The 26,278-nt window shown below is 35.6% G+C and overlaps 1 protein-coding gene across 7 annotated transcripts in view; it reads left to right on the forward strand.

Annotated features, from left to right (window-relative positions):
* The window catches only part of JAK2 (Janus kinase 2), a 92,910-nt gene that overhangs the window by 51,203 nt on the left and 15,429 nt on the right, over positions 1–26,278 (forward strand). For all 7 annotated transcript variants that reach the window (XM_080574393.1, XM_080574399.1, XM_080574397.1 and 4 more), the window contains 16 exons: positions 3,957–4,080; positions 4,872–4,989; positions 5,495–5,640; positions 6,908–7,229; positions 9,293–9,412; positions 12,016–12,173; positions 13,586–13,697; positions 15,289–15,475; positions 16,184–16,311; positions 16,789–16,923; positions 18,462–18,549; positions 20,550–20,677; positions 21,541–21,679; positions 22,869–23,020; positions 24,081–24,231; positions 24,910–25,046. In XM_080574393.1, coding sequence (XP_080430519.1) covers positions 3,957–4,080; positions 4,872–4,989; positions 5,495–5,640; positions 6,908–7,229; positions 9,293–9,412; positions 12,016–12,173; positions 13,586–13,697; positions 15,289–15,475; positions 16,184–16,311; positions 16,789–16,923; positions 18,462–18,549; positions 20,550–20,677; positions 21,541–21,679; positions 22,869–23,020; positions 24,081–24,231; positions 24,910–25,046 — 2,345 coding nt within the window. The remainder of the gene's footprint in view (positions 1–3,956; positions 4,081–4,871; positions 4,990–5,494; positions 5,641–6,907; positions 7,230–9,292; positions 9,413–12,015; positions 12,174–13,585; positions 13,698–15,288; positions 15,476–16,183; positions 16,312–16,788; positions 16,924–18,461; positions 18,550–20,549; positions 20,678–21,540; positions 21,680–22,868; positions 23,021–24,080; positions 24,232–24,909; positions 25,047–26,278) is intronic.

Consider the following 26,278-nt stretch of genomic DNA (forward strand, 5'->3'; position numbering starts at 1 on the left):
GCCATGGACAGGGACACCTTCCACCAGACCAGGTTGCCCAAAGCCCCATCGAACCTGGCCTTGAACACCTTCAGGGATGGGGCATCCACAGCTTCTTTGGGCAACCTGTGCCACTGCCTCATCACCCTCATTCTTCTGTTTCTGGCAAGAAAGGAAACAAGTTCTTTGATTGATTAACTATTCAGAAAACATTTTGTTGATGGGATAACAACACTGAATGGTACGTCAAAGTTTGATAAGTGTCCAGATTGTATAAAAAATAAGAGTAAGATTCTATTTTTAGGTAAGAAAAGCCAAGGAATTTTCCATGCAAGACTCTGTAAGTTTGAGATAGTTTACTTGACCGTTGTGTGTGAGAACAGACTAATGTTTGTATTGGGCTTTGAAAATAGCATTATTTTTTAATGATACTCTGCATGCAACTAATGTGAGACATATACAGACAGAAGCTTTATTTATATGCTTGACACTGTCAGAAGACACTTTTGGCTGTGGACTAAGTGTGTTGTCCACATTGTATGGTGGTGTCATGGCTTTTTATGATTTACAGCTTTTTTTTTCTTTTTCTTCCCATTGCAGGGAGAAATTACCAAATGAGATCGTGCTGTGTGGGGGAAAAAGTACCTTATGCCAACAAAGGAGGTGTATAACTAATATGTATTTCACTACTCCTTTGGCTGTTTCAGTGTAAATGCAGTAGCATGACCAATGTGGATGTGGAGGTCTAAAAGCACAAAGACGAAAGGAAGGAGCTCTATGTAAATCATTGTGGGATTTTTTTTTGGGTTGAGGCAGATGTTTAAGGAATAAAACTGTGTTACTGCCTTTCATGATGCTACTTGACAAACCGTATAGAGTGAGGAGGCATTTTTATTTAGCCTTATCTACTAAATGAAGTGCTTTGCCAAGAGACAATCCTGTTTTTGCCTTTGCAGTAGTCCAGGAAATCTCTTTAATAGCCCTTGCTGGACATGCAAAACAGGGAACAATTCTGATTTATTATGTCTACTGAGTCATTGTTGCTTCTCCTAACTATTCATTGTTTGATTTGTTAACATGATTAGTGCAGTGCAGAAATCCAGGGGAGGTTTTTAGTACCTCTGGTGAATGACCTTTTCTGATTTTACTTGTATTGAAAACATATTTCTCAGAAATGTTCTCTATTGTTTACTTGTCTAGGCTTCATCAGAAGTGTGTTGACACCCCACCTCCCTCCAACCCCTTTTGGTTTTCATTGTTTCTGGAGAAAACACTTAAATGCTGCAGTTATTAGGTGCTTGAAAAGTCCCTGCAATTAATACTGCTGGTAAAATTTACATGAAAAGGGAGTTTCTGACCACTCAGTTTTCATCATGCCCGTATGGACAATTTTCAAGACCTTAATAAGGGGATTTTCTCTATATGTATAACAATTGAACTTCTTCAAGTGTGGCAATATTTTGGCACTGATGCATAATTCTTAAGGAGGAAAACAAAAGTGGTGGGTGGGAGGGGATTAAGACAATTAACACCTTTTCTTGAAAAACGCGTGAACTGTATGTCATTAGGCAGCGGTAGTGAAAGCTGCTGGTTTCCGTCTGGAATTATAGATGCTAAAGTATAATAAATGGTTGAGTGCACAATTTAGTTTTCCTACATAGGAGGGAATTGAAGAGGATTTTTTTTGTTATTTTGTTAATACATTTCTGCTTTGTAGAAGGAGTTCCAAAGTCCTGTTCCTTACTTACGAAAACAGTTAGTTTCTTTTGAGAATGGCAGCGATGTGATCATGAGTTGAAACGCATGATTGAAATGCACTCGTGGGTGTTTTGTTGTTTTTTTAATTATTATTTATTTTTTGTCCCTAATTTATTTGATGAAATATAGCACCTTAACATTTGAATTTAAAAATTACATGTTTTTTTTTCTTGTTCAGTGTGCTTATATGGGATTTTAATAGTTTGATAATATATTATGTCACTAATATTTTAATATATTAGTGAGACTAAGTAAATATTCATCACTTTCCTGAGTGGTATCTGGCTAGAATCCTGAAATAGGTTGGTGATTCACATGCATTGTACCGTAATTGTTCTGAGATTATTTGGGGTGCAGGCACCAGACAGCCTCAGAACTGCTAAGGCAGTTACTGTTGCTTTAGAGACAACTGATCTGTCATGTAATCTGGCTGATCCCATTTCACACGCTGAGCGAGGACCACATTTTGTTGCATAGGATAGATGTATTCTTAACTCCATAAAATGTAGTTAGTTTGGTATTTCTCAAATCTCAGATGGATCTAATATTTATTACTGCACTAAATTTGCAGCATCCTGATTTACAGCCAACCTTTCAATTACTAATCTGTTCGAGGTTATTGCTGTGGGGTTTTTGTTTAGTTTTGGTTTCTCTTTGATTACTTTACATAATTCTTTCCATTTCTTTACTTTCCTGTAAGTCTATGACTCCTTTTCTCTGAAAGTCATGTGTCAGGACCTGCAGTTCTGGCATGTTTTGGTGAGTTGTAGTTTAAACAAGTGTCGGATGATTAACCTGTAGACTTCAACAGCTTAATCTGACAGCTGCACAATAGGGGTCTTGTTCTAAACCCTGTTGCTGGCTCCCTGCAGAGACATACCCCCGTTTTGTAACAAGTTTAAGCTTGCTGTTCTTCAGGAGTGAATTTCTTTTTGTTGTACAAGTTTATGTTGTTTTATATCTGGAGTCAATTAGTTGGTTCCTAACTGGTTAGTTGTCTTACAGGTGCTTTAGACGTGAGGAAAGAAATATAGGTCTGCCTCCTCTAACAGTTATATACACTTAGACGTTTTTATGAATAGGAATACGTAACGGATTTTTTTCTCCTGTTTTTCTGTGTTAATTTCTGTGATTTTATTCTAAGCCTTCAGGAGAGCATTGTGAGTACTTAGCGTTTCCCCAGAATTCTTTTGTCTCTTAACATCATTTTAATTTATTCTTGTAGTCATTATCTATTCCTTCCTTTAAATATTTTTGGGTTCTTCCCCCAAAGTATATAGTTTTAACAAAAAGATAGTTTTCTTTCTTTATGACCTACTGTGAGTTTCTCTCTGCAAATTTTCATCCTACTATGTGACCTGTAGACCTGTATCACCTTGTCTTCAAATTTTTTTTGTCAGTTGTTGAAGTTCTTCACTTAATGCTGTGAAGTCTCAGACAATTAACCTGTTCTCCAAATCATGCCATTGGCATTCCTTGGATGCACAGTGCTATGGCATATTACAATGCTGTAGCATCTGTCTTTTGTGTTAGACCGTACCTGCAGCTAGCAGCCCCTGAGCCAAATAATAATTCTTGTGCTACTGAAGAGTTGCTGCTCAACTGAATTACATAGTTTACATAGTTTGTGATCAAGTAAGATTCTTTCTCAGTTCTCATTAAAATAGGTGGTGTTGTTTTTGTTTTGTTTTGGCAGAGGGAGGAGGGTATTTTCCAGTTTTGTGTACGTTTGGTTTTGTTCTTAACTGAGTTTCTAAAACGTGGAAGTCAGGTTGTTGTTCTAGTCATGATGGCTTCTAATTTTTCATCAGTCTAAAATAATGAAATCAATACCTACATCTGTTTTTAGACAAGGTAAGGAAAAAGTTAATGTACTGTTGTTGGCTGTTACTTCTTAATTGAAATGAGAGGCTAAGAACACATTGTATTAAATGCCATACAGATAAAGCCCTGTAATTAAACCAAATATGGGATAACAAGTGAATTCAGTCATCAGTCAGAGAACATGAAGGAAGAATGAGAAAATAAACCAGCAAAAATGCTGCAGGTTTTGGGGTCATCATTGCAACATTGCTGACAGTGGTAGAGTAGTGCAGTGAACAGTTGGAGAACATGTGCCTACCTGTTACTTTTAACCTGCAAGTTATTTTTTCAGAATAAAGTTGATTCTCTATGGAAACAATTTCTTATAAATGTATGCTTCCCTGTTCTGTGTTTAGGTATCATGCCAGTGTATCATAACATGTTTGCACTCATGAGTGAAACAGAGAGAATTTGGTATCCCCCAAATCACATCTTCCATGTAGATGAAGCAACCAGACTCATCCTGCTGTACCGGATAAGGTAATTTAAAGCAAACATTATGCAGTTTTCATGCTAATACAAAATTATGTGAGAAAACACAATCAATAAGGTGTTTACTTGAACCATAATTTCTCTCAGAAGTTACAGACAGATTGTGGGTGAGATTTTGGATAGATAAAAGAATAAAAATTGATTGAGTAGGCCTAAATGACTTATTTTGTCAGTTGCCTCCATATCATACATATGCCATTTCAGGTTGAAGAAAGAAACGATTATGTATGAAATTTATCAAAAGTTAAAATAATATTTTTCTTAATAATAAAACAGCTCATCTCTTCCATGCTTGCCCATTTAGAGTAAGTAGGAGTTCTGAAATTCAGAATAATTGTGTAGACAGGAGGATGTATGCAACAGAACCACTTCTGTTTGATCTGATTTTTGAATGTGGAATTTTAAAGCTAGAGTCACAGTTTTCCTTAAGGAAAAGACTTTTATTTCTTTTATTCAATTTATTGCATAATGTAGCCTGAGTGTTTCTTTAGGAATTGTCTCAAAGGAAACTGGAAGAGTAACACAAGATTCTGTGTATTCTTACTAGTGAAGATAAATTTGAAGATCTCTTCATTCTTACCAGTTCAGCTTCTCACCCTGCTTAAATGTTGTACTACACATCAAGAACTGGATCCAAAGCCTTCTGTTCACTTGGTTGGCTTCATATTGGTCCTCCAAAACAGTCAGCACTAACTATTACATATCTATGAATGGAATAATGTCTTTGTGTTGGTAAAAAGTATCTTTTTATTGATATTTGCTTAAATGTTTCCTAATAGGTTTTATTTTCCCCACTGGTATTGCAATGGCACAAGCAGAGCATATCGGTATGGCATTATTCGGGGTGCAGAAAGCCCTGTTCTTGATGATCTTGTCATGTCTTACCTATTTGCACAGGTATGATTTGCTTGATTTTTTTTTTTAATGCAGATTAGTAAAAGTTGATAGTATTTTCTCCCTTTCACATCTTCTGATAGTAGCTATGCAAGCTCTTTTGACAGCTTGAAGCTTACTTTTAAAGATGGAAATGAAAGTGTGTGTCATATTGGTTTTGGAAAGGTGAAGCTCAAATGGCACTTGTAGGGAGCGCAGTGAGATTGTGCAGCTCCATTCTGCTGACACTACTATGTGGAACTCTTTCAGTGTGACTTTTCATTTTGGACTGATACAGTGTGGAATAACATCTCCCACATATAGACATTGTCAAGATTTGAAAATGAAATATTTTGAGAACAGTTTTTAAGTGTGACGGTACCTGATATCCGATATGAATGTATGCAATCTTCTGGGAAAAAAAGATTCATTCAGAAGAGTACTGTCTTAAAAAAAAAAAAAAAAAATCTGTATTGTTAAACAGCATGGCTACAATTTTAAAGAGATTTCTTGCATCTTTATTTTTTAGTGGCGAGATGATTTTTTGAATGGATGGATACAGATGCCTGTTACTCATGAAACACAGGAAGAATGCCTTGGAATGGCCGTTCTGGATATGATGAGAGTGGCGAAAGAAAGGGACCAAACCCCACTGGCTATTTACAACTCGGTCAGGTAACTCCATACTTCATAACTGTGTCACACCTGGTATCTAAAGACAATAATTTTACTTACTAGCATCTGTGTGGGGATATTCAACTATTGAGAATTGATTTAGTCTAGCATAATGATTCCATAAATTTACTTTACAATGATAATTATGGAATCATTATTGATTTCTACTGAAATCAATAGAAAGCTTGTATCACAGTAGCCATTCTTTATGTTTTTCCATACATGGATTTTGTGTGCCTCAGATCAGGGTCAACTTCAAAGTTAGATGATGTTATTCTGGGCCTCATCCTTCAAAGTTCTAAAAATGTCCAGGGATGGAGATTGTACCATATCTCTGGGTAGCTTTGACCTGTACATCACCCTCACTGAAGAGGATTTTAATGTTACCTCATCAGTCTCCCCTCTGTGATATTGTTTGTACATTGCCTCTTGTCCTTTTACTGTGCATGTCTGAGAAGGGTCTAATTCAGTCTTTTCCATAACTTGTTAGTTGGAGACAATTACTAGAACACCCTGTTCGAGCCTTTTCTCCACACTGAACAAATCAAGCTCTCTTAGATCTTTTTGTTTTTATCAAGCTCCTAACTATCTGTAGCAGCTCTCTGCTAAACTTCCTTCAGTTTAGCAGTTCACTTCAATTTATCAACATAACCAGTTTCCACTCCAGCTGAGTTAAATTCTCTCCCTACTTGGTACTAATTGCTCAATGTTTGTCTTTTCATGAAAACTAACAGAAAGAGTTAAATAGAATGAGATAGACTTGGTCAAACTACTCCTTTGCCCTGTAATAGAATATGGACTGTGAAATAGGAAGCTTAAGTAGGAACCAGCCATAGTGTTGTATTCTACCACATGTATTTTCAGCAAGGAAATCTGGCCTCTGTCTATGAAATATCCACTTTACAATTTCTGAGCTAAACAAGGAAACTCTGTAAGTTGGACTTTTCTCCTGCTACCTTGCCTCAAACTTCAGTAATGACTAAAGCAGGCATGTCTGGATTAATGGAAAATAATGCATTATTTAATATATGTTGAAACTAAGCTGAAGGGGGAGAAAAGGAAAATGAAAGAAGAGATGGGGCTGTATTTGAAAGAATGTACTACAGACTGAAGAAAGGATCTTTTTGTCCTAGAGTTTAAAAAGCAAGTCTTAATATTTAGTGGAGAAGATATTTTCATGTTGTCTTGTTTAACACCGAAATAAATATCTTTGCTGGATTTAATGGGTAAAATCAGTAGGGTTTTTTTGCTGGTTATGTATTCGCAGCTACAAAATGTTTTTGCCTAAATGTGTGCGAGCAAAAATCCAAGACTACCACATTTTGACCCGAAAGAGGATACGATACAGGTTCCGCAAATTTATACAACAGTTTGGCCAATGCAAAGCTACTGCCAGAAACTTGAAACTTAAGTATCTCATAAATCTGGAAACTCTTCAGTCCGCCTTCTATTCAGAAGTTTTTGAAGTAAAAGAACCTGGTGGAGATCCTTCTGGAGAGGAAAGTTTTGCAACTATTGTAATAACTGGAAACGGTGGAATTCAGTGCTCAAGAGGAAAACTGAAAGACTGTGAGACCCTGGCAGAGCAGGTAATTGCTTTGGGTATATCCACTTTATTATTTTAATAATTGTGCAGTTTATAACATGACAGACTGATAAGCTTGTGTTAGAATTAGTTAGATGGAAATGCATTGTGTCCTCAAATTCTCTTTGAAATCTGGGTTCTAAGGGCTACAAAAAAAAAAAAAGAATAAATTTCCCTGTACCTCTTTATTGCTGCAGTTAGACTCCTACCAGTATCTAAGCTAGCAAATTTAAAGTGACATTTCTATGACTGCAGTCTATTTACTCTTTGTTCAGGAATTATATACTAAATGAATGAATAACTTGTGGTAACCTTATGCCATTGCATTTTTATTTATCTGTATTGTTTCTTTTGTGTATGGTTTGTCTGCATGACTATTCTTTTGTCAAATTTACCAGAACCTGATACTAACTCACAGCTGTATATCTTGAGAATGTGGGAGTTTTCTAAAGATAAAATTAAAGGCAAAGTGAAGCAGATGTCAGTTTTCCAAAATAATTGCATCTGTTACATAGGTTGTTTTTACGCATAATGTGTAGCACTCAAGACCAAACTACAAAATAAGTGACATTTTAATGGTGTGTAATAATCTGCAAAAACGCCACCTTTTCCTAAAACATAAAAAAAAAAAAATGATTACATTCCCAGATTTGCTAAGTTTCTTTTTCTTAAAATACTTGTAGATTGATGTTAGGTCCAGTTACCTCCTTCAAAGTCGTTATGTGTCAGCCCTCTATCTTTCCTAATTTGCCTGTAAGCACCAGCAATGTAGCTTCAGAGGGCAAGAGCTAATATAAATGCCATATTCCTGCAACTTCTGGTTGTAGGTGTACAGAATTTATGCATACTGTGCTGTTTGTGCATGGCAACCAAACCTTTAATCAGAATAGTGTTTAAATTGATCATTATTCGTATAGAGATTTCAGAATTATTTTTCATAATTGATAGTATTAGCATCCTCACTTATTGACAAGATGTAGGCTGACTAGGCTGACTATATTTTCATTGGTACAGACACCATTTATAAAATTGGTTGTGAAAATTCAGTAAAAGAGTGTCTGCCAGTAAATGTGATCATAACTCTTCTTTCAGCAAATGGTACTGATGAAAGTTTATTGAGATGCTGAATTGAAACAAGAATTTAATTTTTTTGAAGGTTTGAATGATATACATAGGGTAGGTTATGAGGAAATTTGTTTTGCCAGTTCACATTTCCAACAGATAAATTAATACAGCTTCAGGAACTTCAATTCATTTGAGCTGATTTATGCCTGCAGATAATCATGGCTGTAAGGCTCAGTAGAGATATTATACCTGTTTATGTATTAGGATATGCTTGCAGCCATATAAATGGGATATTCTGGTTTGAATAAAATACTTGCTTTGGAAGAATAATTTTAGATAGATACATATATCTTTATTTAAGGCAGTTACTTAGCATCTGAAGTTCCACAGAAAACAAAATAAGATATGACTTACGTGACGTACAAAAGGACCAGTCCAAGTGATATGGAATATCATAGTACCAAAAACTACCTGAACTTGACATTAAAGGAAAATGTCGTGGATTTCTCATGTGGTTAGGACAGGTTCTTCCTGAACCTTTTTACCTACTCAGAGATGACTGCGGCTGAGAGGAAAATCTTCTCTTAGACCCTTTCTCCATCCATTCTACATCCATCTCAGATAGCAGATTTTGCAGCTCGTGTCGCTGCGAATGAAGCCATGATGTTTTGGAATGTTAACAGGCTATCCAGTCAGAATGCTTAAAAAAAAAAAAAAAGTGAGAGAAAAATTGTGAATTGTCACAAAATTCCACTTTACGGAGCAAATATGGATATTTCCCTTCAAAGTTGCTAGATCATTGTGCATTTTTTATTGGTGCTTCTAGTGAAGGTCCTGTAAACACACGACTCCTTTCTTAAGTTTTAATAGCATGTTTATTTGACCCTCTTCATTGCTAGCTTACAAGTTTAGAGCTGTAGGAATTCTAATGCTGCAGATAGGTGTGGTTTTTTTCAGCTGAAGTTGATGTTGTTAACCTTATATAACCACCATTTATTGTAGGATTTACAAACATACTGTGATTTTCCTGATATCATTGATGTCAGCATTAAACAAGCAAGTCAAGAAGGCTCCAGTGAGAGAAGAATTGTGACCATTCACAAACAAGACAGCAAAAATCTGGTATGTACATACTTTGCCTATTTTTCTCAAATAGATGTTGCTTTGAGCAGACTGTTTGATTGCTGTAGTATTTATGGTATTATATAGCCAGTCACCGTGTTAATTAATCATGAGATAAAACTAAATGCATTTTGGCAGTACAAGCAGCCTACTACAAAATCACTCAGAAGCACAGAATCGTAGGGGCTGGAAGGGACCTCTGGAGACCATCAAGTCCATCCCTCCTGCTAAAAGCAGATTCCCTACAGTAGGTTGAGCAAGAAAGCATCCAGGGGAGTCTTAAATATCCCCAAAGAAGGAGACTCCACAATCTCTCTGAGAACCTGTTCCAGTGCTCTGTCGCCTTCACTGCAATGAAGTTCAGAAGTTAGAACACTGAAGGTCTTGTGCATGGACTGAAGTAGATGCTTACAGCTAAGGATGGTTTCTGATACACAGATAGGCTCTTTCGTTTAGAGTCTTAAACCCAAGTCTGTGTTTTTAGTTATCTAGCATACTGTTTGTATGATGTCATGGTAAGCTAGCTGCCAGTGACCAACACATTGAAAAAGACTTCAGGATGCTCTGAGGGAATGATTATACATAGAAAATAAGTATAGGCACAAAATTAACATTGTTGCTTTCACTGTTTAAAATTATATGAAGAAGGTCTTGGGAAAGAATGAGTACATGAGTGTAAAACAGAATACATGAGTGTAAAAAAGTCAGTTGTTTCAGTATGAACTCCAGCAATGCTCTTGAATCAGACTTTCCAGCAGGTGCAAGTGCTACATAATTGTTTCTTCCATGACTGGTTTATGGGTCTTCAGGACTTACGATCTCTAACTTTGTGTGTCTAGAGGGCTTCCTGCTATGTGTGTAAAAAAGCTGCATACAGCTTATGCACTTCATTGTAAAAGTAATAATAATAATAAAATAAGAGCATTAATCATTTTTAAAAATATATTTCTAATGATTCTTTGGACAGGAAGGCATATGGTTTGTTTTATTTATGGTCAAATTGTGATTCACATTCATTTCATGTGTTAATGGCTTAGAATTAATGACCTACTAAGAATTTAAATTCTTTTCAATGTTTTTAATTGATAAAGAGAGGATATCAGTGATATATATCTATGTTGCCAGGAGTATAAAAATATTTTGGATAGGTGAAGGAGAATTCCTTAACCTTGAGCCATGAAAGTTCTCTTAAATTCTCAATAGCAATAGAGCAAGGTTCTTGACTGCATATGTTTCTGAGGATAAAAGTAACTTTCTAAAAGCTTGTCGAAAACAGCTCCTGAAGAGTAAGACAGAGTAGGAAAATGAAGTGCAGTAACTTCTGTGTTGCTTATGACTTTCCTGTGGACATTTTGCACATCAGAATTAGCCGATGTGTAAACTACGTTTTGTGATTTAGTTTTACCTGTTGTATCACTAAAATTCATTATAAAAATGTATTTCACACAGTTTTAGGATAGATGGCTCAATTAAAATCGCTGCAGTTGTAAACATGTTGTTTGTGGGGTTTTCCAATTCGGTTGAAACAACTGGAAAGGCCGTTGTTTACAGGTCCACTTTAAGATAGAATCCAAAGATTCCAAACAAGTTCTTGGCACTGGATCAAGAGCACCATCTTTTTTGTTGCTGGCTAGCAAAGAAGTTGCCGAGGACTCATGCACAGCCACTAAGTGTGTCTGTCCCCAGAGTCATGGGGAAGCTTGTGCAGCACGTACCAATAATGCTGATTCTATTTGGCTATGCTGCCGAATGAAACCTAGTTCAACTTTGCAGATAATGAAATAACACTTCTCAGCTGAAGTAAAGAGAGCCTTTAATGCTCTCATACAAGTGTCAAAAGATTAAGGAAATAGGGGTAACTAAAGGAAAATAGTTTTGTTTTATTTGTTTTTTATGTATTTGGTAGTAATAAATACGTAGTGACGGATTTAATCTTGTACTGCTCTTACCCATGAAAGTATTCTGTATAGACCTTTACCATACCCGGTTTTCCTTTGACCACGTTATTCTCCTCTCTGCTTCCCTCCATTGCACCTCTCTTCATAGTGGTCAAAGGTCAGCTTCTCTCTGTGGTCCAGCTTAAGTTACTAGATTTGGTGATGACTAGATAAATTTTCAGAAAGATACTTTTCTAGAAATTTTTCTTTACTACTCGAGTGCAGCCCCATAGATCTTTGATAAGTAGAGGCTTCCCTTTAGGAAAAAAAATATTCTGTGCTGCCAGCACAGTAGGTGTTTGCCATGCTGAACAGTATCTCCTCAGTTTTTCCTTTTCAAATGTTCTCTCTTGTCAGCAACCCTTGCTATTCAATGTATTTAGACTAAGGTTTTTTATTTGTGTGTGTTTTTGGCAGATTTGTTTTGGGTTTGAATTTTGAACGTTGAATATTGCTGACAAATTTTGGGCACCTGGGACGTAGAACTATGTAAACAGTAGTTAAAAACATTCTGGATATATTTAATGTACACACATTTGTATCTGTTATACCATTGCCATATCCAGGAATTTTGCATTGCCTATTATGAATTTAAACTCTCATTCTCTTTCTCTCCCACTCTTTTTCTCTCTCTCTTTTTTTTTTTCTCCCCTGGCAATTTAACAGGAGGCTGAATTTCAGTCTTTAAGAGAAGCTCTCTCCTTTGTATCGTTAATTGATGGATATTACAGGTTAACTGCAGATGCCCACCATTATCTCTGTAAAGAAGTGGCACCACCATCAGTGCTTGAAAATATCCAAAGCAACTGCCATGGACCAATTTTGTAAGCATTTTTTCAGCAGCATAACAAGTTGCTATGATTTTTGAAAGGTTAACTTTAGCTGATTGTGAACTATGATGGACATCCTGAGATGCGTATTTATTCCATTCAAGTAACATAAAATGCGTTACATTCTTGCTTTTGTTTTTCACTTTTCAGAATGCAATACCTTCTAGATATATTATTAAAAATGAAATGAAAGACTGTAGTTTTAATTTCTCCTCTTAGAATTCATTTTTTTCTTCAAATGTGACAGACAGCAAAGTCATGGTGCTGATTTTTACTAAATTACAGTTATAACCAGGGCAGCAATGTATAATGTCATAGAGGATGTTATATTTTCACTGCATTTACAGTATTTGAGCAATTACAGTATTTGAGGAGTAAAGGGGAAAAAGACAAATTCAATACCATTCTCTTCAGGGTTTGAGCAAGGATTACAGTAAACTGCTAACCATGTAACTAGGAGGGTTTGTTTCATTGTCTCCTTGTTCACTTTTTCTGTACTTTTAGGGAAGAAATTAACAGCTTTATATAATTTTTTAACAGTTCATATAATATTGTCCTTTTTTTTTGCCGAGCCACACATGAGAACTTAAAAATATTTTATTATATAGAAAAAAATGGGTATTTGCTTTAGCCGCAGGAAGTTTGAAAAGATAAGTGCAAGATACATTCCATAAAGCTATCACTGTCCTACTCTGCTAGTACAGAATGCTTCTGGAATTCTTCCAGCGACAGCGAGAGAATAAGTGCTGTACCTTTTGGAGGAGATGAAGAAAGAGAAGAATGAAGATTTCTACAGTTCAAATCCTGTTTCTTGCACCTTGCAAACATAGACTAATGCTGTATATTGATCTTTATTTTAGAAGGACGTGCAGTGAGCGTAGACCTTTCCAAGCCATTCTGTTCCTCATTCCCTGAGATGGATAAAAATAGTTAGCAAAGACTTGTTAGGGCGAGATTAGTTCTTGTAGTAATAAATGAAGTTTTCTTTTTCATATCCTATTTCTTGTTAGCCTTTTCCCAATTAAATTAGTCATTTTCCATGCACACAAATACTTCTCTAATTTTAGGTTGGTTGTTAGGCAGTTTTACCACAGCTTCTTCCATGACAGAGGCCGAAAGTCATATCATAAACCTAGCAGAATACTTTTTAAGTCTGCAAAGTTTCTCATCAGGTAGATCACTGTGGTGTTTTCAGTATTAAGAATTTTTAGAATATTCCTCTATACGCAAGCAGCCCACCCTGATTATTGTAAGATAAAGGGACAAAAAGATTACCTTAAAGGAGATTCTAAAACAAAGAACTTGAATTGGCCTTATATTAGTTATCTTATAATAGCGTTCATCAGTCAATATGTAATCTTGTTTTTTGAAACTGTGCAATATTAAACACTTTCTTTCTACTATAGCATGGACTTTGCTATCAGTAAACTGAAGAAAGCGGGTAATCAGACTGGCTTCTACGTTCTTCGTTGCAGTCCTAAAGATTTTAAAAAATACTTCCTCACCTTTGCTATAGAGGTTTGTATTCTGCCATAAACAGTACTTGCAAAATGTCTATTGCATTACAACAAGCAGCATGACATGCAATAAATGATTGTGTGTCCTGTTCAAGATGTTTGTGTGATGTGTGTATTTCTTCTACTGCTAGTTGTATCAGGCCAGCTTTCAGGGTTGTGTGAGAAACATACGAAAATGCATTCATGGTAAAGAATTCACTAATGGCACATAATATACACCCTGAAGAGCAGGAGAGGGAGTTCTGGGTTTGGGACATGGCTCTTAGGACTGTTGTACTGTTGTAATTGCTTAGGTGGTGGTGTGTAGTTTTCTGGTGGTGGGTTGGTTTGTTTTTTTTTCCACCATAGTTAGACTGAGGTAGACACTGTTGATTCCTGTGGTGATCTGAGGGTGTCTGTCCTTCAGAGATTCTTCTAGGTTTGGGTCTTGTCCCCCATCCCCTGTGCTGGGCTAGTCAGATTATCTGGCAACTGTTGTATCAAGGCAGATCTCCTGTGGGATATCTGGTGTAAGCTAGAGTGGAAGCCATGCTTGAAATGCCTGCATTTCTCATGCTACTAAAGAGCCAGATGTACTTCTGCTCTATGAGATTGCGGTTAGTGATAAATACAGCACTTTAATTTTGCTGTTACATAATTACATGATCTTGTTCCAGTATTGATTTTGTGCCAAGGATGGGCTTCTTTTAATTAAATTAACAGAGCTACCTTGTGTTTGTAACTAGGGAAGGTAAAAATATATGTATTTTCCTACTTGTTTGCAGCAAGCTAGAAAATTTACTAAATACTGTCAGAAGTATGTAAATCTCTGAAAATGACAAAATAATGTTGATGCATGGATGGAGAAGTAAACAGCCCTTTTGAGACCAGTTTCAGTAAAATTGTATGTCCTGTTAGTGAAGTGTGTTTGATAGGATTTTTTTAGGCTGAGATATCACTTTGAGCATGCCTTGAGTCAAAGTCTGAGAATCAAGCCAGCCATTAATTGACCTGGTCATGTGTTTTTTTTTTCTTGTTGTTATTTCTGGGCAAGCATTTGAGATACAGAATTTGTTGGGACATTTTTTCACAGCATTAACAGGAAGAACCATGGAAGTGCCATTAAGAGGTCCTCTTGCTTAAAAATACCTAATGGGATCTTTTCAAGATTCATCTCAGTGCATACTGAGAATTTGTACTAGGAACTGATTCCTTAGAAATGCAGTATAGACAGCAGAAAAAGCTATTGCTTCCAACATTTTTTCAATGATTTTAATTTTTTTTTAGATTACCCCTTGCAACCTTGAAAAGGTGAAGAAATTTTCATTACTAGGTCTGAAGGACCTTCCTAGGATTCTTTATCTGTTTTCTCGGCTCCATCTCTGGAGATTCAGTAATGTTTGTGCTTAGCATCAGCATACTAACTCCAGTGATGGGAGTAGAGTCTAGTTTTCTCAGAATCACTATTATCTTGTGAGAACAAAATAACAAATCATGGTAATATTTTGCTGAAGCATTCTTTCTTTAGTTAGAAAAAAGCTGTGCATTTAAATATTTTTTAAAGTACTAACTATTGATCAATTTTCTTTTTAATGGGAAAAAAATCTGTGCAGCGTGAGAATGCCACTGATTATAAACACTGCTTGATTACAAAGAATGAGAATGGGGAATATAATCTTAGTGGAACCAAGAGAAGTTTTGGTAATCTTAAGGATCTGTTGACCTGTTACCAGACAGAAACTGTCCGCTCAGACAGCATAATTTTCCAGTTCATCAAGTGCTGTCCACCAAAACCAAAAGGTAAGAGAACGTAGCTTATTTCTAAACAGGAGTGTTTTCAAGTTTTTGGTTAAAGATTTTAAAATGAAACAACAGATAAATGACTCTCAGTTATGTAGATGTATTGGCTTGTATGGGTTCTTATTATTTCACTTACTATTTGTTCGTCTTCTTGGTCAGAGTTTCCAGTCATACTGTCTGCCAAATTTTACTTCATTATGGTCTTCCAGAAGAAATTGTAGTAACTATCACAGTTTCATTATTAGAAGTAAAACTGGTTTCTTATTTGCAGTGGATTGTGTGCAAAAGCATTTCTTCTGCAATCAAGTGTTTTCAAGTCTTGAAAGGGAAAGAACTACTAAAAGTATCATTTCTCACTGTGGATAGATCCATAAGCAATAGAAACAATAATGGCATGTTTCCAGTGAATTTCTTTAACTGATTGGTGACATCTTAGCTGAATAATGCCAAGGCTGCACTGTGATTTCATCTTCTCTTTAACACTGAAAAGTAGACATGGAATACTCCCTGCCAGAGGAGTGGATTTTTCTTTAGTTTATGTTAAATGTTTTCCTTTATATTATATGGCTTTTTGAATAAATTGGTATTAGTGAGATATCTTATTTTTGTTAGATAACACCTTCTCATTAATAATCTTTCTGAAACAATATATTAATATATAATAGTTCTGTGTTGTATAACTTTTCTTTGTCCTCTTTTTTCTCCCAGATAAGTCAAATCTCCTAGTCTTCAGAAGTAATAGTGTCTCTGATGTACCTTCATCACCAACGCTACAGAGGCACAATAATGTCAACCAGATGGTCTTTCACAAAATCCGGAATGAGGACTTGATTTTTGTAAGTCCGTTAGTTGCTTCTTTAACTTCAGATGGTTGGTTTAGTATATACTAGATTTTTAGAACTGAATATATATTTAAAAGAATATTATCTGAACTAAGAGATTCTTCTGTAATCTCTCCTTAAAGAGGAAAGGAATTTTTTAACCTTTCTATTATTATTAACATTATTTTGTCCTTTTGACTGTGGTAGTGCTTGTTGTTTTCTTTACTTCAAGGGCTGTCTAAATACATCTTCATAATAGCAATTCTTGCAGCAGTTTATTTCCTGAGACCCTGGACAAGTCAATACTTTTTAAAAAAAAAAAAGAGCAAAGATTAGGTTGCTTCTCTGTCACCTTAATCTGACTCTAGAGGTGTGCTACCTGTACAGTTTTGCATATATGCGTTACTTAGAGTGGAAGTTGTACACCTTTCACAGAACAGGTAGAGATTTCTCATTTTCCCTGTCTTTTTTTTTTTTTTTTTTTTCTTTCAGGAAGAGAGTCTGGGACAGGGCACATTTACTAAAATATTCAAAGGTATAAGGAAAGAAGTGGGAGACTATGGCCAGCTCCATCAAACTGAAGTTCTTTTAAAGGTGCTGGATAAAGTGCATAGAAACTACTCTGAGGTTGGTGTGATTTTTGGCTGCTGTATAATATTTGTCCATCCTGTGTTACTTTTATTACAAAAAACAACGTGAACATGTTATGTGGTAGAGGGTTGTTTGTTGAACCAAGCTCATTCTTGGCCTTGAGACGCTGGGATTGAGACTTGCTTTGAGAAGTACACCTGCGTGCTTTGTTTCCTCTCTCCTCACTTTCAGAGAATTCATAGCTAGCCACAGACAGCCAGAGAGTAGTTTGCTTGGGTTTTTTTTGTTGTTGTTGTTTTTTTGTTTTTTTGTACCATGCAGGTAGCACAGGATAAACAGTTTGACCACAGAATTACCTGTATCAGTACATTTATTATATACAGACAAGGTACCAACATTTACAAAAAATACTTTCTCTTGATTTACTATCTTCAGGTTTTTGGAATCTTACAAATTCTCCAATAAAATAAACATTTCACATCAAGTCATAAAACATCAGAAATATTAATGTATGACACACACATTTGTAGAATCATCCATATTCAGTTAGGCTTCTCAATGTTTGAGTGAAGCTGTGAGCAAACCTGAAACGCTCTTCTGCATAAACCAATACTCTGGTAATATAATATTTCAAGATTCTGTATGGGAAAATTTAATTTTAAAGAAATTAACAAATGTGGTAATTTTCACTATATTAGTGTAACTTTATACATCTGTTTATTATATATTTTGATTATATAATTGTTTCAAATTCCTGATTAGCCTGGCAGTATTTGCAGCAAGCCAAGAGAGCCAATCTCTTATTCAGTGAACTTTTCAACTGCTTAGCGCGAATTCTATATTAAAGTGTGAGCAAAAAGGAAAAGACATTTCCAATAGCTAATATTCATAAGCAATGTATAGACATACACTTAACATTTGAAAATAATAAGCAATATCCTGTATTTGAATTTAGAGAAGTTAACATTTTCAAGTTAAGTGAAAATCAGTTGTTAAAGGTACCTTAAGAATATAGAAATATAATCACCTGAAGGAAAACAAGCTAATTTTGACCTCATCTTACTGGGGAAACAATCGGTACACAAGCAAGCTTAGCTGGAGATACAACTGAAAAGATTAAAAAATGGCTAAAGAAATAAAAGTGTCTGAAACTTTCCTGACGAGGTCAGGTGAGGTCTCACGGTATTGGACGAATGATATAATAATTCTTGTCTTTTAACTTAATAATGTTCTTTGAAGAAATAAATTGGAAACTGAATAGTGCATTATGAAAGATTAAATTGGAAACTGAATAGTGCATCATGGATTTGTGCATTGTTTACTTAGTTGAGGTAGAAGAAATGATTCTCTTTAAAATGTGGAGGTACACCTGCCTGCAGAAAAAAAGATTGCTAACCTCTCTGAGTGTGGATTGTTATGTAAAAGAAAACAAAAACAAAACACAGGGTCTTTGCAATGAGGTAGGAGTTGAAATGGTTTTTGAAATATGCATGGTTCTAACAAAGTTTTTAGAAATAATGTATTGCAGTTTTGCTTTCACTGATTTATTCTCTCTCTCACTTTCTCTTTCTAAGTCCTTCTTTGAGGCAGCAAGTATGATGAGCCAACTTTCTTACAAGCATTTGGTATTAAATTATGGAGTCTGCGTGTGCGGAGAGGAGAGTAAGTAGAAATAACTTGCCTTTTTCAGTAATTTTATGCAGCTGTCATTAGTTTGCTGTTGGAACCTTGTAAAAGCAAGGAAAAAATTAAAACAACCTGTTCCGCACAAAAACTCTGCAAACGTTAATAATAGTAAAAATCTTTCTATTTTCTACAGAAGTAGAATGTTTAGTTTAACCTACTGCATTGTAACTATTTATTACTATGTTTCTAAAAACACCCGATATAGAACATCCATCTATATGATGATGGAATAACAGTCGTCATAATGAAATCTTAATTTTGGACAGCTGTCCAATTTTTGTATGCTGTCTTTGAATTCACATTGCTGGATCTCACTTTAACGGTTTCTGTCTTAATTCAGTCTTTGGCAGAGATGCCAGTTTGCAGTAAAAACACGTTTTTTCCTGTGTTTAGCAATCTATAACAAATTGAAGCATTTTTACAGTAACTGTTTATTATGTAGACAGCAGGCTCCATTCAGAGAGAGGGCATTTGCAAAGCAGGCAGGGGGTGTTTTAGTGGACGTCACTTCTCTTAGGAGGTTGGAAAAGGCAGCATGGTGTGTGGCTGAGAACTTAAAATACCACTTTCTTTTAAAAAAAAAAAAAACCCACAAGTTGCTTTCCTACTTTATTCATGGAATCATGCACAAGGACAGTATATAAAATCAGATATAAGGAGTGTATTATTTTGAAACAAACAAAAAGAACAAACCAGTTACCTAAGAATGGATGTGGTTGCTTATTTTTCCTTTAGATCACAGTTGTCCTCCATAGTCTGTTTTAATTCTGAAGGCAAGAGGCTTGCTATGTTTTAGTAAGAGGCAGTTACTAAGAAATGGGAAGAGAAGCTGTTATATTTTATCCCATGTCAGACATTTGATGTACAGATTTGAGAATAATTTCTTCATATAATTGTGTTGTTCTTTTTTAAAAAAATTTCCAACTATTAAATAAACATTATGAAAATCAGTTTATTTTCATTAACTAAATACAATACTGGTAGTTTCTAGTGTCTTCAGAGTCTAAAAAGCATGACAATGTGAGCATCCTCTCTACAGTTTCCTGAGGAGAGGAAGCAGAGAGGCAGGTGCCAGACTCCCTGGTCAATGATGACAAGACAGGTGGGGATGGCACAAAGCAGCACCAGGGGAGGTTCAGGGGAGGTGGCCAAACTCTGGAACATGCTTCCTAGAGAGGTGCCCCATACCTGTCAGTGTTCAAGAGACGTTTGGATAATGCCCTTGTTAATGTTTTACCTTTTGGTCAGCCCTGAAGAGGTCAGGCAGTTGGACTAGATGATCTTTGACAGTCCCTTCCAAATGAACTGTTGTATCTGATTCTATCCTAATCTTGCAGCTGAAGACAAGAGTTCAGTCATGCAATTTGAAGTTTTTTTTATATAGAAACTGTTGAAGACTGTGCAGCAGTATGAAGAGGATCTTGTTTTGTGGGTTATTTGCTGCATGACTGCATGGAGACATATGTCATACATATGCGCATGTTTTTTAGTGCAAATTTTTATTGGTCTGTTTTCAAGACCATCTTGTTTCAGAAAAAAACACCTCATTTTCCAGTAAGATTGCGGACTGTAAGCAACTAAGAAATGAGTGACTTGAAATGGATGTTATTTGACTTATTACATTCATATTATTGTGCAGTACTGTGCTTATCAGAAGCTACATTATTTATTGTGCCTGTGGAGTGAGGATGGATGCTCACCGGATTTGTTAACGCTGAAACCTGTTTTGCAACAGAAGGACTTATTAAGTCTTGTAATTTTGCATTTTAGAAGAAATTAGACAAACTTTCACACCCTGAAGAAATGTAAATAGCACAGAACGTTTACGGCAATATTAAGATGTCATATAAGCTTCAATTTATAGTGAATTCACCAATATGTATCAAAGAAAGAGGTGTGTAATACTAGGGTAATGTGTCTGCCTGAAATATCATTTATTTTCTGTTAATTGTTACTCTTTTAACATTTTAAATCAGATATCCTTGTACAAGAGTATGTGAAATTTGGATCCTTGGACACGTATTTGAAAAAGAACAAAAATGTTATCAATATTGTGTGGAAGCTGGAAGTAGCCAAACAATTGGCATTAGCCATGCATTTCCTGGTGGGTAATTTATTCTTCAGTTTTGTTAGTGGTTGAATTCAAGTGTTCCATGTTAATGTATATAGAGGGACTAAGCCATTACCCTACTTCTTGAAACCAAATGGGTATTCTGAAAATAAGATGTGTATGAAAATAAGATGATATTTGTGAATAGCCAAGGACAGACCTTTGTATCATATGCAAAATGTAGTTGTTTTTTTTTTCATTTTTTAAAATACTTTTACTTTCAGTGTGAAATAAAAACACTTTTCCAGCAATAATTCTGGAAAAGTTATTCCTCCAGCAATAATCTTCTTCCTGCATTTTCCACCTCAGCTCATGATGCTGAACATATAAACTCTTTTCTGGTAGTGTTAGTAGCTAACCACTGGAAGGAAAAAGCATTTCCCTGTTAAAAGGGCCAGTACATTCTTTTTGTGCATTAGGTACCAATCTTCTATCTGTTTAATTGAGCATAAAGACCATTATTTGAAACAGAATATGTGATTAGATTAATTTTCCTTTTAACGGAATTTAACTGTTCTTTTAGGGACATGGTTTAGTGGCTGTCACTGCTAGTAGGGTGACGGTTGGACCAGAGGATCTTGGAGGTCCTTTCCAATCCTTATAATTTTATACGTATCGTACATAATGATAGCTATTAACTCAAAAGTTTATGTAGATAATTAAAATGAAAGTTAGTTGGCTAGAAACTGTTAACTTTGAGAGGAACTGGGGAAAGTTCTGAAATTTGATCTGCCTTATCTATGATCATTATTTGTTTTGTTTCCCTCATGCTGTGAAGTACTGATTGTTTTTTTAAATACCTCTTCAAAGGTTGATTTTTTTTGTCTGTATATAAAAGATGCATTTCTGTTCATCAGGAGGATAAAGGCCTTGTTCACGGAAATGTCTGTGCAAAAAACATCTTGCTTATCAGAGAGGAAGACAGGAAGTCTGGAAACCTTCCTTTTATAAAACTAAGTGATCCTGGCATCAGTATTACAGTTTTGCCAAGAGATAGTAAGTCTTTGTGTCAACTTTCTTGTTTATTGCTTAAGACTTGAAAATTAAGCTTTGCTGTTTTTTTTTCTCGTCACCATTGCTGTCATAATAAGTTACTTCATTCTTCTGTCCCTTTAAAATAATCCCTGCAGTTCTAGTCAGCAGTCACACAGTTACCCATTGTGGAAGCGTTTCCTGCTGTCCTCAGTCTGAAGAAGTATTTTTTTACTGGTAGTGCTATTAGTATACTATAATGTACCACAAGTAAGCGTGCAGGTTGCTGCTGGAGTAGGTATCCTATTATTGATCAGCATTAAATTGAAAATTAAGTTAAATTATCTCCACTGCATTTCTTGGCGAATACCTGAAGTCACTGATAATGGTAAAAGTAAGCCTCTGCCACTGAGGCTGTTTCATTGCTTTATAAACAGCAAAATTAATTCAGTCTAAAAGAAACACGTAGTATGTGCAAATCATTATGCTTGCAAGATTGTTATGCTAATGAAATTGAAGTAACATTATTCTTTATATAGTCTTTTTAATGGAAAGATGAACATACTTTGGACTTGTTGATTCTATACATACCAAAAGAAATAATGCATCTAAGATACTATAAGCAGCATAGTGCTATTATTTTCCAATGAATTTTCCCCCTTTTAATATAAGAAGCCTTCATTAATCTTACAAGATCTCATTTTAAGAAGCTTTAAATCTTCGTCAGTGCTACAGCATATTTTAGCCTGTTACTAGATTCAGTACCAAAAGTTCAAAAATCAAAAAGTAGGGAATTTCTCACTATGGCTCCTTTATATTGCTGTGCCATAATGTATCGACAACTAGTAAAGTACTTCTGGCTCTTTGCAATCTAGTTACTTCATGGCAGCTACTAAACCCTGATAACATTGGGGAAAACGTTAAATTCAGAACAAAAATATAATTTGAAAATAAGGTTTAAAAATTTTTAGAACATTAGTCTAATTTGACAATAAAATCAATCATTCTCTATTCGGGTTCATAAGTATTATTTTTATAGATATTCTGTAGCATTTTCTAGGAAAGAACAAAAACTTGGAAAGTCATTAAAAACATTTCACAGAATGAAATATCTATGTATACTAAAATAATTTTTACTGAATCAAATACGTTATAAAATTTTCTGGTTTTATTGTTGATCTTAACATGATGTTTCCATTGTGCAACTGCACAGTTCTTCTTGAAAGAATACCATGGGTTCCACCTGAATGTATTGAGAATCCCAAACAATTAAGCCTGGCTACAGATAAATGGAGTTTTGGTACTACTTTGTGGGAAATCTGCAGTGGAGGAGATAAACCTCTGAGTGCACTGGATTCTTCAAGGGTAAATATTACTGGATCTGCAGTAATAAGTTGGATACTTATAATTTAAAACATCTGCTGCTGTAACTAGTCAGCATGTAAAATGGTGTGGCCCATGACTGTAAGCAAAAGTATACTTTTGCTAGTAGACAGTGACCAGAAGTGATGATTTGAGGATGGTTTTTATGTTGTTGCTTTTGATTTTTATGGGAACAAGTACAGTTTTGCCACTATTATCTTGCCCACATTTCTGTTGCTTTGTTACAACAGTATATAATTTTAAAGAAAAAGCATTCCTAACAATGTACATGGCTTTTAATTGGCATTATTCTAGTTACGCTGTAATTGAACACCTTAAATTCTGTAAGATTGTATGTGTTGCTGACAATTCTATTTTATCTAAACCAGAATTGTTAACTTTGTCTCAACACGAGGTGGGATGTGTGAGGGAAACATATTCCACAAAAAATACTACTACTTCTGTATTTAATTACTCCTTAGATGGAAGGAAAAAGATTATTACTACTCTCTAAAATGATTTATAATATCATTATAAATGGACTACTACTTCTTACAAAGTCTGATCCAATTTCTCAGGTGTTGTAATCAGCTCTTACAATAAACTCCAAGGTCTACTTTAGACCTAGCTTTTAGATATCTATGTATTTCAGAAGTTGCCCTCCTCTCTTCTACTAATCCACATGCTTTTTTAATAACAATGAAACTTTTTATATCTAAAGAAGCTCACATAGCACGAAGATGGACAAATCTTTCTGTTGGATTCATCCAATTTAGGTTTCATGAAATTACCAACAAAGGAGACTCCATCTTTCTCATTATCTTTCTCTCTTACCTTCCACCAGTAACTGCCTGGGAATTTTTCAACTCATTACTCTAAATTCTGCCAGTTTTGCTACATTGTCAGTCTTGGCTTTTGACATAAATTGGTCAGAAGTGCATGTTGGTGAGATAAAAAGCCTAGGTTGAGAGCTGTATTTTTTGGCTGCTTTGGTCAGAATGTTATGGCTACTGCAACTCTTTGTGGTGATATATTAAAGTGATTTTTATCTCTTTAATTCCAGAAACTACAGTTTTATGAGGATAGACACCAACTTCCTGCACCAAACTGGACAGAGCTAGCAAACCTTATAAACAACTGTATGGATTACGAGCCAGATTTCAGGCCTTCATTTAGAGCAATTATACGTGACTTGAATAGTTTGTTCACTCCAGGTGAGTCCAAGTCTGTGATACAACAAGAATGCACTAGAGAAAAAGAACCCTGCTTTCTGTTGTTTCATTTTCACATAGTGCCTTCAGTTTTGGGATGTTAATCTACAACCTCTTTCAAACACAAACACATTAAGTTAACAATATTATATTACTACTGTTTAGTTTGCTCTAAGAGAATACATTAAAAGTTAGCATTATTATTCAAAACAGTTTTTTTGGTTTGATTAGTGTCTATCATAAATGTTTAATCTCCTAACCAAGAATACTTGTGAAGCTGTTTTGTCTCTGAAAATAGATAGACATTTTTTATTTTACTAAGAGAAAGATGCGCATTCTCACAAGCTCTTGTAAGGTTTTCATTTCTCTCCTCCACAGCTGTGGGGTCACTGCACAATAGCTGCTAACTTTGAAGTACAATGGGCCTGTAAAAAATTGTATTTGGAAATTACAGCAACACTCATTATGTGTTAAGAGAAGTTATTTGGCTGTTTGGTAATAGCTCTTTGTCTTTATGACTGGAAATTACTATGTAGAAATTAAGGGAATTGTTAATATTCCACTAAGCTCAGGGTATGCCTAGCAGAGGTAGAACATGCCAGCATTGTAATATCTTTTTTCATTCTCCTGTTTGCTTCTCTGTGCTTCCTTCTCCCTTTCTCTCTTCCTCCTTCCCCTCAGATTATGAGTTATTGACAGAAAACGATATGTTGCCAAATATGCGAATTGGAGCACTTGGATTTTCTGGGGCTTTTGAAGATCGGGACCCAACACAATTTGAAGAAAGACATCTTAAGTTTTTACAGCAACTTGGCAAGGTAGGTTGTTTGGAAATTCTCTAAATGCCTAGAAAAGAGATATCTTTTTCAGTTATCTTCTAATGACCCCATATACATGTGACGTTGAACACTCCAATTACAGAAATTAATAATTTTGAGTCACAACGCAATTTTCAAGTTCCTTTCAGGTCTTTTTTTCAGTTTCACAAGGTAATTAGATAGAAAAAATGTGGCTGGCTTCTACAATGAATCCAGTCACACTGAAAGGCTAATTTCTCCAATTATTTCTTAATAATGCTGAACTGTTGTGGTTTAACTCATCAGGCAGCTAAGCACTATACATCTTTTTGTGTACTCCACACCCCTGCAGTGGGATGGGGGAGACAAGTGGAGTGTATGTGTGTGAAAAACTGATAAAGACAGTTTATTAGAGCAGAAAAGGAAAATAATTATGATAATAATATACAAGGCAGGTGATGCACAATGCAATTGCTTACCACCCACTGACTGATGTACAGCCTGTCTCTGAGCAGCAGCCCCCAGCCCCTGGCCAACCACTTCAGCTTATTGTTCAGTATGACACCATACGGTATGGACTATCCCTCTGGCCAGTTGGGGCCAGCTGTCCTGGCTGTGTCCTCTCCCGTGTTTTTATGCACCCCCAGCATCCTTGTTGGCAGGGCATCATGAGAAGCAGAAAAATCCTTGGCTCTGTGTAAGCACTGTTCTGCAATAACTAAAACATCAGCATTATTCTTGTCCTAAACCCAAAACATGGCACCCTATCAGCTACTAGGAAAAAAATTAACTCTATCCCAGCCCAAACCAGGACAGCTGCATCTGAAACTTGTTTTTTGTCAGATGAGATTCATTTGAAATTGTTCCAGAGTACTCTTGCATAGAACTAGTGAGATTTTTTTTTTGTACGTGCATATTCTGGGATATCTGCATATGCAGTCTCTGAACTCAGTAGTGTCTTTGAGTAGTGTCTTTGATATACGTAGACCTTGAACATTTTAGACTTTAGAAATCATCATTTCATTGCTAGTTTTGCAAGTCATTGCAGGCTGGCTGTGGAAAGCATGCCTAGACAGATGACTTAGTGGAGCTGACGGCGTTACCCAAGTATCATTTTTCCGGAATGGTCTCTTGCTTTTTTGTATTGCTATTGACATGATAGCTACATATCATTTAACTCCAAGTACTAGAGAAAAGAAGTCTGAAAGCAAAGTAGCAGAACTACTTTTATTTGCGGGTAATTGTTGACTTTA

Source organism: Anser brachyrhynchus, assembly GCF_964034855.1.
Source record: "Anser brachyrhynchus genome assembly, chromosome: Z".
Taxonomy (NCBI): Eukaryota; Metazoa; Chordata; class Aves; order Anseriformes; family Anatidae; genus Anser; species Anser brachyrhynchus.